This window comes from Galleria mellonella, unplaced genomic scaffold, assembly GCF_026898425.1.
Source record: "Galleria mellonella isolate WM207_F2 unplaced genomic scaffold, CSIRO_AGI_GalMel_v1 utg463, whole genome shotgun sequence".
Classification (NCBI taxonomy): domain Eukaryota; kingdom Metazoa; phylum Arthropoda; class Insecta; order Lepidoptera; family Pyralidae; genus Galleria; species Galleria mellonella.
The window spans coordinates 123,299-139,533 of NW_026442102.1; the positions used below are offsets into that span (position 1 = coordinate 123,299).

General features: G+C 37.9%; 1 protein-coding gene across 1 annotated transcript in view; it reads left to right on the forward strand.

Moving 5' to 3' along the window:
* Positions 1 to 2,245: 2,245 nt before the first annotated feature.
* The window catches only part of LOC113514633 (unconventional myosin-IXAa), a 42,988-nt gene continuing 28,998 nt past the window's right edge, over positions 2,246 to 16,235 (forward strand). Inside the window, exon 1 of the mRNA XM_052898621.1 lies at positions 2,246 to 2,450. Coding sequence (XP_052754581.1) covers positions 2,360 to 2,450 — 91 coding nt within the window. The 5' untranslated portion in view covers positions 2,246 to 2,359. The remainder of the gene's footprint in view (positions 2,451 to 16,235) is intronic.

Sequence of the window (16,235 nt, forward strand, 5' to 3'; positions counted from 1 at the left end):
AAATATTTGGGAATAATTAGTTATTATTATTAATTACCCAATTATTCGGAAATCAAATTCACAAGTTTCCAAATATTTAAAAAATCAGCAACATTCAATCAGATATTTTTCGCCACAAGTTTATGTTAATTATTTATAAATACCAGAGGGAGACTTTGTAAAAAAGTCGTTTGCTTTGGTATCTCTGTCCCATTCTTTTTTTTTATACAACTTAGAATGGCAAACAAGCTGACGGCCCACCTGTTGGAAAGTGGTAACCGTCGCCTATAGACATAGCAGTGACATAACAGATTGTACTATTTCGTCCATGATACCTCCCATACATCGCCATTTCTAAGGACTCAGGTGTTATATCTCTGTACCCTACAAATTCACTGACATATCCCACCCTTCGTTTGAAGGGTTAGATATGTCAGTGTCACGGTTGAAACACGAATGGGACAGAGGTACTCAAGCAATCGACTTTTGTACAAAGTCTCCCTCTCCCTCATTCGTGTTTCTACCGTAAAGCAGTTGTGTTTGCATGGCTGTGTTTCGGTTTGAAGGATGGGATATGGCTCATATGGCGTGAATTTACAGGGTACAGAGGTACAACACCTAACTCCTCAGGAATGGCAACGCATGGGGGGTATCATGGGCGAAACAGTGTACTCTGTTATGTACATGGTACTGCTCATGTCTATAGGCGACGGTTACCGCTTTCCATCAGATGGACCGTCAGCTTGTTTGTCATTCTAAGTTGTATAAAAAAAAAATCTTCTACTCTAGCTGTAGTAGTTTACAATACTGTTGTTAATTGTACCTGTGTACGAGTACAAGTGTGTGGATGTCTGTGTTCCATAGCTACATATACTGTCTCCTAATATCCTATTACAACTTCAAACAATCCTCACCTTCATGTTGATATTTCCAAACAATATAACATACAACACAAAGATATACAGTTATCAGTGTTTTCAGGTTAATAACTTATTTGGTAATTATTTATTGCATCACTATATAGCAATTTTTCCGCAGCAATCTCTTATAATCCAAACTGATATTATAAAGAGAAAATATTTGTTATTTTTCTTCGTTCGTAACGAATGAAGTCAATACTTAACAGTATTATTAAAAATTGTTTCACATATAGAAAGCTTCGTTGTCAATGAGTAATTGTTTATTTAAAAAACAAATCGTTGAAAGCCAGGGCGGGTCGGTTAGTTTTTGATATTTTAAAATTGTATATAAAATTGTTATTTTTTCAATGCGACCGCCTTGTTTACGACCAGCCTGCTATTCAGGTGCTGACGTCACTTTAACGGCAACTGATCGCCGTGCCGCCGCCGTAGCTGTGATTACATATCGTCACAACTGATGTTAACGACTCCGCAGTACTCGCTGCCACCTACCGATACAATATTAAGGAATTGTCGCTTTACAGCATTCCGAGCGCGCCGGAAGAACCTCCGTCCGTAGCCGCACTGCACTATAATACTACCTCGTATAAGTAATGCCAGCTATAGTGCCAACAATGGCCGCCATTATGCACTAACTTAGAAAGTCTACATTGTCTACTCTCTAGGCCTGGTTTTAGAGCGTTAGATTTCAGTCAGGATTGGGAAAGGGCAAAGAGTGCGGTGCGAGGAGTGCGGGGCGCGGGCGCGGGCGCGGGCCGTGGTATTCGTGCATAGCTTTCGGCGCGCGCGAGCTTACAAATAAATAAACCAGTTTCCGTCCCCCTCCCCCTACACCGCGCGTTTCCTTCTATCTATATCGGCCCCCTCCCTGCTGCGCCCGCGCAGCCTCCGTCCGTATCACGTACAATTCATTGGAAGCACAAAATTTACTCTTAACCCTTTGAAGCTGATGTTTTTATCAAAGTACTTCGAATTTAAGCGAAAAAAAAACAACGATTCTTAGTTTTAATTGTACTCTAGTTTCATTCATGCTGTCGTACAATCATTCCTGTACCGACGAGTATGTTTTCAATGATTCATGTGGAGGCGACGTAGCGCTGACGTAGGTATTTCCGTTGCAACAATTTTCAGCATCTTCATTTGTAGTTGTTTGGGAACCTACTTTTGCTGTTTGTTTGTATGGTTGCTTGTAGATACATAGACACAGGTCTTGTAGTTGATTTGAGGTCGACTGTCGAATGATCTGGGCTCCGCTTCTAGTCCAAAGTAGGTGTCGTGGCGCGAGATGTGTGCGGGTGGCGGGCGGAGCGCTGCCGCTGCCGGTGCGCCCGCGCAGCGCGGTGCGGGGCGGGGCGACGGGCCCCGGGCGGCAGTACGCGGATACACGCGAGCGAGACAGGTCGCCGCTGTCGGCTCGGAGCGGCGCGGCCGCGGAGTGTGATGAGAGCGCGCCGCCCGCCATGGCCACGCTCGGCCTTTCCAAGGTGTTCATCCTCGACAAATACTTCACGGAGCTGCAAAAGTTTTGGGAAACGGAGAAGAAGCTGCAAGGTGAGCGAGCTTGCCGCCCCGCGTCCCGCGTCCCGCGCCCCCCGCCTGCCCTGAGCCCTGCGAGCGCGAGCTTACGTTTACCGCCCGGCTCGGGCGCTCGCTCGGACTGTGTGATCAATGTTATTTGTTGTCGTGCTCCTCCAGAACCTCCACCTGTGCGTGTATTTGACGTCATTCACCCGTTTGAACGTAATCCTGCTCGAAGGACCAATACTATAACGACAGTGGGTCGACTCATTAGCTCTAGTTGAGTTTTATTCAATTAATCAATAGTGTGAAGCGTGATAGCTCACTGGAAAATGTTTTGTTTTCTGCGTACATAATCCGTGCTTTATACAGTACGCTTGTCAAGTAGGTGCTTAATGAAAAATACTTCTCTGTTAGAGTAAAATATTTTGTAAAGCATCAACAACAATAATTTCAATTAGATGTCGTGTTGTGATATTGTTTTATTGTGAAAGATGCATTGTTGAGTATTTATGCGATGCAGTGTGGTGAGCGACGTACTACAAGTTACACCCATATACTTACTGTATATGTTTAGTTATTGCATACATAATCATGTCGTTCGTATAGAAGCAACGTTTATTTGTGTATGTCGACCGACTGGTTGCATACACCCATATGACCCCGCGAGGTTATCGAACGATGCAAATTCAATGCACACATACATATGTTATAAAATTACGCAAAATGCATCGGAGGCTGCGGCGGTCGCAGCTAACGGCTCGTAATAGATAGTGGTCGGGGGGGGGGGGGGGGTCTCACGAGTCGCGCACGGACGGATGGACGCACAGGTAGCACCGCAGCGCGCACATGGGGCGGGATACACTTGCCACCTCACGGCTCCAATCCACACTAAATTCCAAACGTTTTCCTTTAGTGATTTACCTTATTTATTAATTAGAAGTTAAATCTGTGCCGCATCAGCATTTTGTAAATGAAATTAAAAGATAAGACTCCCAGTCAAAACTAAATGTGAAACGGAAAAATACTAAGACGATACGAGAAAAAAGGAAGAAGGTGACATTTATCCTTGTCCTTTAAAGATCTGTCAAATAAAAATGCGAAGGTCTCTACTTAACAGGTCGTAATGTATTTTTTGCTGTCAAGTTGCAGATAATTTCATTCCACGTTTGTTATTATATATTTCTAGTAAACATATTTGTCTCTGTAATATAATCTCCACTAATTTTGCATATCAGTAAATGTTTCCCTTTTATGCTCCCGACCCCAAGTGACGGACAGTATGTAATCTGTAGCGATAGTTCTAGAAGCATCAAGTTTTACAGAGGAATTCAATGTCGCCAAGTTCGCTTGACTTCTCAATAGAATATATAAACTATACTCTATGCAGTGGTACTGTAATTTCTTATATTTATAATAACTATCGTGTAGATACTAGGTAGGTACTTTCTCCCACGCACAACCACTCTTTGGAATCAACTTCAAACAGCAGTAACTACTACTAGTACTTCAAGAAAAGAGCATATTCCTTTTTAAAAGGCCGGCAGCACACCTGCAATGCCGTTGGTGTTGTGGGTGATCATGGGCGGCGGTAGTCACTTACCATTAGGTGAGCCGCATGCTCGTTTGTCCCCTGAGTTGTAAAAAAAAAAAGAGTTACATTGTTATGAACAAATGCAATGTTTATAGTGAAAATTATACGAAATCTTACTGTACATAATTTTTATCAAGACCTCCAGCACAGCTTATACCAATTCGAGACAATGACGTATAAAAAACTTTTTATAATATATTTGACGACATTGATCTAATTTCAGTTGATTATCGCAAGCCTTATGACAAGATGTAACCGACTCTAAGTGCACATACTAACCTGTGGAATTTACTATATAAGTACGTATTATATTACAGTCGTTCTTCATGCTCGGACGGGCGTGAAATTTTACCAGAAGTAGGTAAATCGGAAACTGGCTACTTTGACACAAAAATGAATATTTGTCGCCCTTTATAATGTATAAATAACAATATTAACTCCTATCGAACTCATTTTGCCCGGCTGGTAGCCCCTAGATATAGCCCTCTCCTTAAATGTTTATCTTGATTTAGTATTTTTTTCTTAAGCTTCTCAGTTGAAGTCATTCGTGAGATAAGACACCAGCGTGATAGAGTGATCTCATTATACCGGCCACTCAACAGTCTAATGGAGAGTATTCTCGCAATGCCCTGAACCAATGTCAAGATGAAGACATATTGCAAAAACCTCATCCGCTAAGGAGAACTTTATTAACAATCCACCATGACCACTCTGTCAAGAATGAATAACTGCTAAAGAAAAAGCTTCTTATTCCTTATATCGGCAGCCATCGTCAACAGACTTTGTAGGGCATTCTGATAAAAACAGAGATTTCTCTACAATTTTTGTATTATTTAATTTTATTACTAGATAACTTTATTGAGATGTCATTAAAAAAGTATTAGATCCTCCAGAAGTCTGTTCAATATAAGAGGGATGAAATCCTTGTCAATAGGAACTTTAATATCTCAAGTTCCTGCACGATATCTAAAATATTTTTAGATATCTTTTGAAGCGCTTTGAAACAAGATCATTTCCGGCGCATTGATCTTGTTTCAAAGCGAATATCCCAATCAGTTTTCTAATCTTTATCTCCAAAAATATGAGTCACAGATTGTTCCCTGCTTGAGGTGATATCAAACATTATCTTTGCTATATTATTTTTCTCGACCGCTTTTTCTGCTATTTCTTTTTAGTCGGCCATATGGAGTTGTCTTGAATACGCATTGTTATTATCTAAGGTTATTATAGTAATATATAATAATAATATTTATTTATTCAGACAACATAATGCCCATTTTGTTAGTAATAATTTACTTAACCTATGTTAGTAAATGAGCGGTCGTGACGCTCTTGCATTGGTCACCTGTCCCACCCAATATTTTAGGATGGGACAGTCCATTTTACCGGCAATTGTCTTCAGGACACTGTTTGAGCTAAGACGCACCCTGTCCAAGCGAAACAATTAATTTGCGCCGTGACATATTAGATGACATAATTCGCTATCGTCGTAATCCAATTATAATCGATCGATTATTTAGAAAATTAATTAAAGAAAAAACAAATACAAACTATAAGCTTCTAAATAAATGAGGACTGAGCATTTAATTTCAGAGATGGAAGGAGTTTAATGTTAATAAAAAGGTATAACTTTATTTTTTATACAACTTAGAATGGCAAACAAACTGACGGCCCACCTGATGGAAAGTGGTAACCGTCGCCTATAGACATGAGCGGTACCGTGGACATAACAGAGTATACTGTTTCGCCCATGATACCCCCCATGCGTTGCCATTTCTGAGGACTCAGGTGTTATTCCTCTGTACCCAGTAAATTCACGCCATATCCCACCCGTCAAACTAAAACACGTCGATAACTGGCTGCTTTTACAGCAGCGCTTGGGACGAAGGCGACGATTTCGATATGAACTTGTTTTATTGTATATAGACGAAGCTGTGTTTTCTTTCGTGATAGACCCCCTGAATATTAAGATGTGCTAAGCAATACTTCGAAATTGTTACTCTCACGGTGCGAATATAATTTTCAGTTATGCGCAATGTCTGAGAGTCATATAACGCTTTTTTAAGGAGCCAGGCCGTCCTTGGTCCGTAATTTTAAATTCGGCAATAACAATACTGTTTTATCATATCGGCCTTTAACTGTCCACTGTTGAGTATAAGCCTCTCCCTTGGGAGGTTTTGCTAATAGTTGCCACGCTTGGCAGGTAGATTTGCAACCGCAGCTGCCCATAATACTTATTAATACTTACTAAATAAGATTAACTTTAACAGGCGCTCAATTAACTACCACCGGTCACCCACCTTAACCTCATCGGTTTCTAAACTATGACTACACAACGTGTTGTGGTAAGAAAAAATAATAGAGCCGACCGTGTACGCGATCAGCGGGTCTACCATGAAATGAAATTCCGAAATTTCGGACTCAATTTCGTGTTTTTGTTTATACCAAAATCGGACCAATAAATATAGTTCAACATTTCGTTCATCATACATCCGATCATAAAAGTCCAAAGGAACAATAATTTAACATTTTTAATATTTCCAAACGGCATGTATTATGTAATTTTATCATCAAATTTCTGTTTCGTTTAGCTCCGAAATTTCGGAAACATTTCATGGTAGGCCCTCTGAGCGCAGACACGGCGCGGCGCGGCGCGTGTGTGAGTGCGGGCGGCACGCGGCCGGCGGCCCGCGGCCCGCGGCCGGCATCCGGTGCAATTACCCGGCAACGCGCATACTTTTTGCTTTCGTCGCGCGTCATCTACGAATACAGCCCGTCATCTACGAATACAGCCCATCATACACGTCCAATCTGTCGATACACAAGCCACTTTTATTTTATTATACTTTAAAACACCTCTAGTCCATAATATATACATAAAAAATCGTTTCTACTAACTATTGACGCACGGCCAAAACTAATTAAGTAAAAAAGCTGATAAATGGAACATAGGTTTATGTTACAATGGAAGCTTCTGCTGAGAAAGGATTTTTGAAAATTCCAACTCAAAAGAGAAACACGCCACCATGGCGTGGTGGCGTTTATAATATACAAGGATATTTCATAGTATTTCTATGTCATATTACACATACGTGAGTTTTTTTATCAGTTGGGTCGTCAGCATCTTGCCATTCAATGTTCCATAAGTGAAAATATATATATATTAATTAAAATATTTGTTAAACTTTTGTAGATAATAATAATCCATGTTTATAATTTTTTTTATACAACTTAGAATGGCAAACAAGCTGACGGCCCACCTGATGGAAAGTGGTAACCGTCGCCTATAGACATGAGCAGTACCATGAACATAACTGAGTGTACCGTTTCGCTCATGATACCCCCCCATGCGTTGCCATTCCTGAGGACTCAGGTGTTATTCCTCTGTACCCTGTAAATTTAGTTAAAAGTTTAATTAGTTTTAATGAGTTCCGGTGACAGTTCATCAACACTAAATAGACAACAGAGACGTAAAATAAACAAAAAAATATTTCCATTGTTCGCTTTTACGTATAATTATGTAACTGTGATGGCAGCGGCGGCTAGATGCGTTTGCGGTTTGTTAAATAACAAATCACTTATCATCCGAGGCCTACACGGGACTACTGCTAGGTTATCGACCCACCATATAATAAGTTTATTTAAACAAAAATGCGGGTACGCAGTTTACTAATCAGTGATTTTTTTTGATGGGTGAAAATGGTATGATAACCCCGCCCGCGCTAACGGGATACGCTGGCAGAGCACAAGTGAAGGATGATAGATGAGAATGAAAACAGGCCAGTTAGCCCATCATGATGAATTCATCAGGAATTAACCATGATAGTTTCCAGGGGGAACTGCGAGGAGGTCGACCTGGTTGGGTATATTGCTAGCAATGGGATTCTCAGTCTCCATTACTAACAATCCCTTTCCCCTCACCAATCAGTGACTACACTAGGCTCGTAGGCCTGTATCATAGTAATCGATGAGTGATTAGTTAAATAAGTACATATTTATTGCCATTTACGGTCCGGTTCTTAAACAATTTTATCATTTAATTACTCAAAAAGGTAAAATACATTTTAAACGATATAAAAAAAAGAATAATAAATAAAAGAACAATCATTATGTAAAATAGTAGTAATGTAAAAAAAAATATGAGCCATCTATGTACATGAACCGATTTTTTAATACGGTTTTACATAAATTATGAATGGAATCAGCTCCGCGGGTGTGTCTAGTAAACATATCGCGAACAATTTACAAATACATTTTAATTTGCTAAGAACGGTGTCTTTAAACGTGACAGAACTAAAATTGAACAGTAATATCGCTATTCTTATTTAAAAACGAATAAAGTACGCGACATGTTTTTTTAAACACGTTGAGCTTCAAATATTTGAATTTAGCTAAAAAATATCGAGCGCAAGTGGCAAAACATCAGCGAATAAGTTTGAGTTTTAAACAGTTTGGTGATGTAAACTGTCTACAGTTTACATCATCCACCTAACAAACCGAGCTACTACTGACGGCGTGCGTTAAACGTGGCTGTTAAATTTCAAAAGTAGAATAACTTTCGCAATTTGTTGACTATGTAGCTCGAAGAACCGAAAATCGATGGGGTAGAAATGTTCTTGAGTGTCGACTTGAGTAACGCAGTGTAGGACGACCACTAGATGGAGTGACGACCTGAAATGCGTTGCAGGGAGTCAGTGGATGCAGGTGGCTCAGGACCAGTCTTTATGGCAGTCTATGGGGAAGGCTTATGCCCAGCAGTGGACGGATAATGGCTGAAATGGTGATGATAACTGTTTATAGGTATATTTACTAGTATCTCAGTTTTGCCACGACGAAAATTATTTGTGACAATACAGAGACATTCTTGCTGTTACAGTCGTCCATAGGCTACGGTTACTCGTTTACCATCAGGCGGGCTATATGGTTCTTTGCGAGCATAGTTATATAAAATTAATTTAATAACACATCTTTGTTTAAATGATTTCAAAATAATTATCTCATTTCGCTTATTTAATGTATACTAACTTTAACGCGCGTATTAGAAAAAGGGCAATTTATTATTTATAATATATATATATATATATATATATATATATATATATATAATGATATGTGGGGTACTACGTAATACTAACTTTACATATATGTAGGTATATAATATATTCTTTAGCAATATAAAGGTGTAATAAATATGTAGAAATAAAGCACAAGTTCACTTAGTTCATTTACTTTAGATATCATACTATTAAATCATGTATTTACTTATTTTACTTTATATTTGATATAAAACAAATAATATAACATAAATACCCAACTTCTGTTAATCCATTGACACTTATTTAAATATAGCTTCTTTAGGACTTCCATCAACAATAATTGTGATATATTTTATATAATGACCACGTGGTTCACTATACTTGTTCACTCTTGATACGTCAGGGAGCTCCGCTCTGTTCAACGGTTGGACAAGAAGTGTCTCCCCACCCAAATAACAATCTTTTATATCTACAGGGCCGAATTCGAGTGAACAAATCAGCGAGACCACGTGTTCTTACAATTTCATTACTTTTTATTCAAGTATCATGACAATAAATAACTATATAATTAATTAAAATATAAATTAGTATTCTATATACATTACAAGAATAATTTCTTACCAAATTTGGTATAATAACAATTTTAACGTTTTATTATATTTAAAGTAGTTAGTCTGATTTTTATTAATAAATGTAGGTACACATTTTAACACAAGATGTTTAGGAAAATTAATATAATTTAAAATAAATATCTAACACGCGCCTTCGTCTGCGAGACTGAGATATGTTTTTAACCGGGATAAATGTAGCCTAAATTCTTCTTTATTCCAAATATTAAGTGTTGTATGCCTTTTATTAGTTTCCAAATTCATAATTATCTTTATTAAAATACGAGTTTGCTTATTGGCTGAGCTGTTAAGGCAACGGAAGGTAACAAATAAACAAACTCATTGCATATACACGCGATGTCTCTGCTCGACTTGAACCAACAATAATTTTGATTCCATGATTTTCATAATTTAATAATACTCCTTTCTACTACGCTTATATAACGACGCAGATAGAAGTAGTGGATACCACCGCAGTGCACGAGGCACGACGTCACTGCCAGTGCACAGTGGGTGCAGCGCCGCGCGCGGTCACGACGCGCTATTCCGGGCACTTTCGCCGTTGGACTCATCGGATCATCTTTTGCGGAAACTGATTCCGTTGGCGAAAGTAATGCGATAACGATACTGTCGTACTGTTGCGTGTTTCCGTTTGCGATACGATCTATAGTGACCCACCCTTTAGACAAGGTACAAACGAATCTACGGGTAGAATCGTCTCGGTTAGCGTTCGCATTAGAAAGAAACTGACACTGCACGACGACATCTTATTTCATCTTGTGGACACACAGGCGATAATGATCCTATCATTAGGCACTCTGCACTTGCGCAGGGGATTTATCCGCAGTTTCTAAAAACAAAACATGTTATGATCTGATACTGCTTAGTTGTTTGTATTCACACAAATTCATAATTTTATGTATAGTTAAAATTTTTTGAAAAAAAATCGACAGCTTAGTTTCTTGCTCGTTTTTATTGGCTGAGATTGTGTTCCGAACGGGCGGTAATGAAAGAATGACTGTTCAAAAATGCTTACATCTAAGTTTACTTGAATAAAAATATTTCTTGTTTTCTTTGTCTCAAATCAAGTAGGTGTGCGACGATTGTCGTGATACACACAAGCAAAAAATATTAATTTATTTAAAATTTGTATAACTTTTGAATGGAAATTATTATTATTTAAATAGACGTTTTTTTTAAACTTCTTATTTAAATTAGTAGCGCTTGGTACAGAATATTGTCGTGTGTCGTGCTCTTCAAATCAATTGTAGCTGAATGAGTTCAATCAAGCAAAAAACATGAACTTATTTCAAATTTATATAACTTTTGATACAATACTAATGATAGTCTAAACAAATTAATGCCTGAATACTAAAATAATATAAATAAATAAACTTAATTAGACAAAAGCAAGATAATTTATATTTATTTATAATTACGTTCAATTATAAATCAATGATATGCGTCAATGATTTCTATTGGAATTTTAACTACCCCCATATTATAACATCTCATATCGTGCGTTATGTTCACCATAACGTCTACTATCGACGAACACCTCCGTCTGCCCCATCACGGATTGTAGGCGTGAGCATATTTTCTATCACCGTCATTTGCCTGCCAATTTCCTTTGTAATTTAATGCAACACAGCTGTGATGTAATAAGTAAATTAATATAATAAATATTATTGTTTCAACGCATATGCTTAAAGCACGGTACTGTGCTATACAAAAGACATCAACGCGTCACCCGGGCCGCAGTGTTCATATCCGACCGCAGACGTAAGTCAGCGTCTCCTCCGACGGGCATATTTCCAATTGAAAACAATTAGTGCGGCTCGATTTACGATAAACGAATGACAAATTCTTGTTTTTAATAAAGGCATTTTAACCGATTGCAAAAGGGAGGTCCTCAACTCTAATAATTTTTATGTTTATTACCTCATAACTCTGTCAGTTGTAGAACGATTTGGAATATTATTTTTTTATCTGAAAACTACTCGCAGATTGGTTCCGTAAAAATTTTATCAAAATCGATTCAGTAGTTTAGTTTTTTATTTAAAATAACTAGTTTTGCTACAACTAAAGTAGATTTTCAATTTTAATTATTTTAATGGGATTATAATGGAATGCTGGCTGGCTATACGACGGGGGATACCAGTAAGAGATGATAGGTGATGATCAAAGCAGGCCAATCGTAACGAATTTAACAAAACATGGTCTCCAGGGGGAACCACGTGGAGGTGGATCTGAGCAATATACCTTATATTAGCGATGGGATTTTAAATCCCATTACTAACAGTCCTTTTTCTTTCTTAAATAGGGAACTAAGTGGGTAGGTTATTTGGAAGAGGGATAATAATAACAGTTTAACGCGATTTTACCTAGAAATCATTGTAATTAATTCATAATAAATTTGCCATAATTGGCCAACTGATCTGCTTCAATTTCATGTCAACCAGAGAGAGACTTTGTACAAAAGTCGTGTCATTAGTTGCTACCTCTGGCCCATTCGTATTTCTGCCGTGAAAGCAGTTGTGTTCACATAGCTGTGTTTCAATTTGAAGGGTTAAATGTAAAGGAAAGTGACAAACGTATAAAAACTTACAATCGAATTGAAAACATCTATTTTAATTTTTTTTACTTGGTGCAATAAAGTGTAAAATAAAATAAATAAATAAACATCCTTATTTTTAAAGTCGGTTCAAAATTCCCAATGTAACGGACTTCCCTCCACTAAAAACCAGACGAGTGAGGCGGTAAAAAGTAAAATTCGTTGTTCACGTAAATGTAAGCATATTTTCTTGCAACATTTAACTGTATATAAGTCCAGTGTACTGTGAGATGTTATCTCGTGGCGCTCATCTTGCACTCTCTACTGGACTAACATGAACCTCATGTGTTGACGATAAGGTCGAATTTGCGACAAGTATGCAGCTGCGTGTGGGCTGCGCGGACACGACGTGAAGTGATGTGAAGGTATCGGTCTATCGGCAAACATTTAGATTGATGCGAGCGATGCGCACGACGGCGGCGGCGCGGCGGTGTGCACTGCAGGCTCACATGCGCGTAGATGTCGCAAATGTTTTATTTATAATTGATGAAAATTAATAACAATTTGATTTAGTTTTTTAGTCAGTAACAATTTCCTGCATTTATCAAAACAAACAATAAGTAGACCATAGATTTGATTCTGGAGCGCTAGTCCCTAAATTTATTGCTAAAACTAAAAATATAATTGAAAATTTTTATATAGGCTTACAGTTAGTAAGTTTAAAGTAGTTCTAAATCAATACTTATAGCGATCTTTAGAATAAACATTTCATCGTTATATTTAATTGACATTTTAGGAAATAAATTCTCCGTTGTCTTACTTGTATAGTGAATGACATCTTAATAAACAAATTTATTTATAAAGGAAAAATAATAAATATAAACATATGTATATTACATAGATTTTTTTATATATAATAAACTAATGTAGTAAAAATGCTATATGTATATTGATAGCAATCCCTCTTTTACACAAAAAACTGGAACATATCATCTGCTATAATGTATTTGTTTGTAATTAAAGAACTTTTAAACGAAATTTAGCTGAAGTCAAAATAGGCTCCTTTGACGTAGGACGATAACAAACACGACATAGAACGAAAAACAAACCCGCCAATTACGTGTAGATGCGACATCTGTTTAAATTATTCAATTCCATGTCCGTGGGCGCACGGAGCGCGATCGTTCCGCGAACCTCATAAACAAATGTTGAACAGCGAGTTGCTAAAACGTGTACTCGGAATGCTCGCTGCGATGCGCTATCCACACAGGTCCGGGTCAGGGGGCCGACTCCTGGGGTTATCATTATCGTTTCATCCGTTAACTGTCCACTGCTGAACATAAACCTTCGCCATAAAGGGAGTTTTGCCAGTAGTTGCCACGTTTGGCAAGCGGGTTGGCAACTGCAGTTAGGCTTTTAGAGATGTTTTAAGTGGAACTCTGCTGTCCATCACTCTATCATTAAGTTATCTTAGTCGCCTCTTACAACACTTACAGGAAATGGAGTCCTGAGGTACCTGGCTTCTATTCCTCATTAGAAATGAACGCGGTCAGCTTATTTGCTATTCATAGCTGTATAGTTAGTTTTTAATTATACAACTATAAACAGGGGTATAATTTACTGGGTACAGAGGAATAACACCTGAGTCCTCAGGAATGGCAACGCATGGGGGTTATCATGGGCAAAACAGTATACTCTGTTATATCCATGGTACTGCTCATGTCTATAGGCGACGGTTACCACTTTCCATCAGGTGGGCCGTCAGCTTGTTTGCCATTCTAAGTTGTATAAAAAAAATTAATTAAAAAAAACTTTTAGAAAAGTAAGTCTTTTCAGAAACTGCATAGGTAATAAACAGCATAGACTGTGTTAAGATCTTAATATTTTATTGAATTATTGTCAAATAATATTAGAGAATTCTATAGACTGTGACATTATACTATAAAATATACTCGATATAGTATCTAATTATTTTCTAATAATAGGAAGTTGAAATAAAAACAAGAAATAAACTGAACACGTGTTCTCCATACTTTGTCACTGCGGCGCGAACATCGCAACAAATTGATTGGTTCACTTCTATGGATAGAGGTGCTGTATGACAGGCTTTATGAAGTAGTAGAGCCGGTAATGACGCGACTAATGACTCGTGTCCACTGCTTTTTACGACGTGTACGCCTGTAAATGTTCGCTTCCTTGTTCTAATCCGCCGTGCGAATAGAAATCGACGTCGCTGTCATTGTAGCGGACGCAGCAAATTGTTCACAGGTGACTCACAATTTTTGTATCGGACTGAACTTTGGATGCTGCCGGTGCATTTCTTCGGAATTGATCGTCTCTATGTACATGTAGTACCTTATTATAGGCGTTAGCGAAATTTTATTGTTGTATTACAAGGGCGAAGGGGTTATAGTGTACAAGGGCGAGCCTATCTCTAAAAGAGTTTTCTTCCAACAAACCCAATATGTATAATATAAACAATAATACAATATATAAACTAACAGTAAGACTGACAATCTTGTATCATAAAAGAAAAGTTGCCATATTTTTAGACGTTCATAAATTAGAAAGAAATCTTGCATAACACAATTTATTTAAAGTAACTTAAATATGTTAAATGAAACTGAAAAAAAAATTCAAATCTCTGTTTCGAAATTTTCTTCAGTGCAATAAATTACTGAAACATGTCATGTTTTCAATTGTTCATTAATAAATAATTTATAAATATTTATTATTTATACTGTGCATAGAGTTCGCGTACCGTCGGGTGGAGCGCGTCGAGTCGCGGGGCTGACGCCGGCCGCCGTCGGTTTTTGCGCGCTGAGTCAACGCGCGCGCGCCGCGTTCTCACGGACACCACTCTTAATCATCACAAAATATACCTGGCCAGGACACGAGACCTATTTCTGCCTTGCTTGTTACGATTATCCGTGTTTTATTCACCCACATAAACGAACATCGAGCGTGCACCACTTGCGGACGGACAATTTGTGGTTAAAACTATGAAAATGTCAAAACAATCATTACATATATTTTAAACTACCGTCATCAGCAGTAACCTACTTATTTTAAATTATAACTTGCTATATATTTTAAAATTAATTCCGTTCGACTGATATTGAAATAATTTGTGACGTTTCGTAATTTTGAATTGCAATACTCGACATCTTGGTTCCATGTTGCGTAATTTTTAATAGGACCAAAGCCATACTGGGGTAATACTGTAATCAGAAATTTTGGTACGATGTTTTCCTTGATCTATGACTTATTTACAGGGCCGTAGCTAGACCCATGTTTAAGGTAGGGCAAAATAACTTTTTGGTAGCGCAGAAGCTATAATTAAGTGACCTCGAAAAAGCGAATCTGTCTAATTTTCAAGAAAATGGATTTTCTTAAAAATTAAATCTGAAATGGATTGGTCCCAAGAGGTTAGATTAAATTAGATTTGTTTATTTACCAGAACATTGTTTTTACAGATATTGATCTATTGTGAAGTATAAATGTTCGCCTTATATTATAAAGCATGCAAAATTATTATTGGTTACAAGACTAAGGTAGACTATTGGGCTTTTTAAAGGAGAGCAATATTCCTCAATTCAAATTCCTATTTTGATGTATGCATATTTATATATCACGCCAATGCAAACGCGATCCCAAATCTTATCCAATTTCTAGTTGTTACGTTTCAAGAGCGCGATACCAGATTACTGTTTACTTTAAAAAAAATAATAGGAAAGCAAATTACGATTCTATTGAAAGAAAAAGCTAATTATTGCCCCTTGCGCAGCGGTTGAGAAGCTGCGGATGTAATATAGTTGATGGCCATCAGCGGCCACCACTCCGGCCCCGCTCGGCCCCGCCGCCAGCACCGCCGCCGGCCGCGCCGCCGCTGGTTTCCGCTCCTCGCTGCGCTGTGCTGTTAATGATCACTTCCATATTATTGTTTCCCGTTATAATTTGAAATACGATCGGAATTCATGATATAATTATATTAATACTTTTTTTATTTCAAATTAACCAAATGTA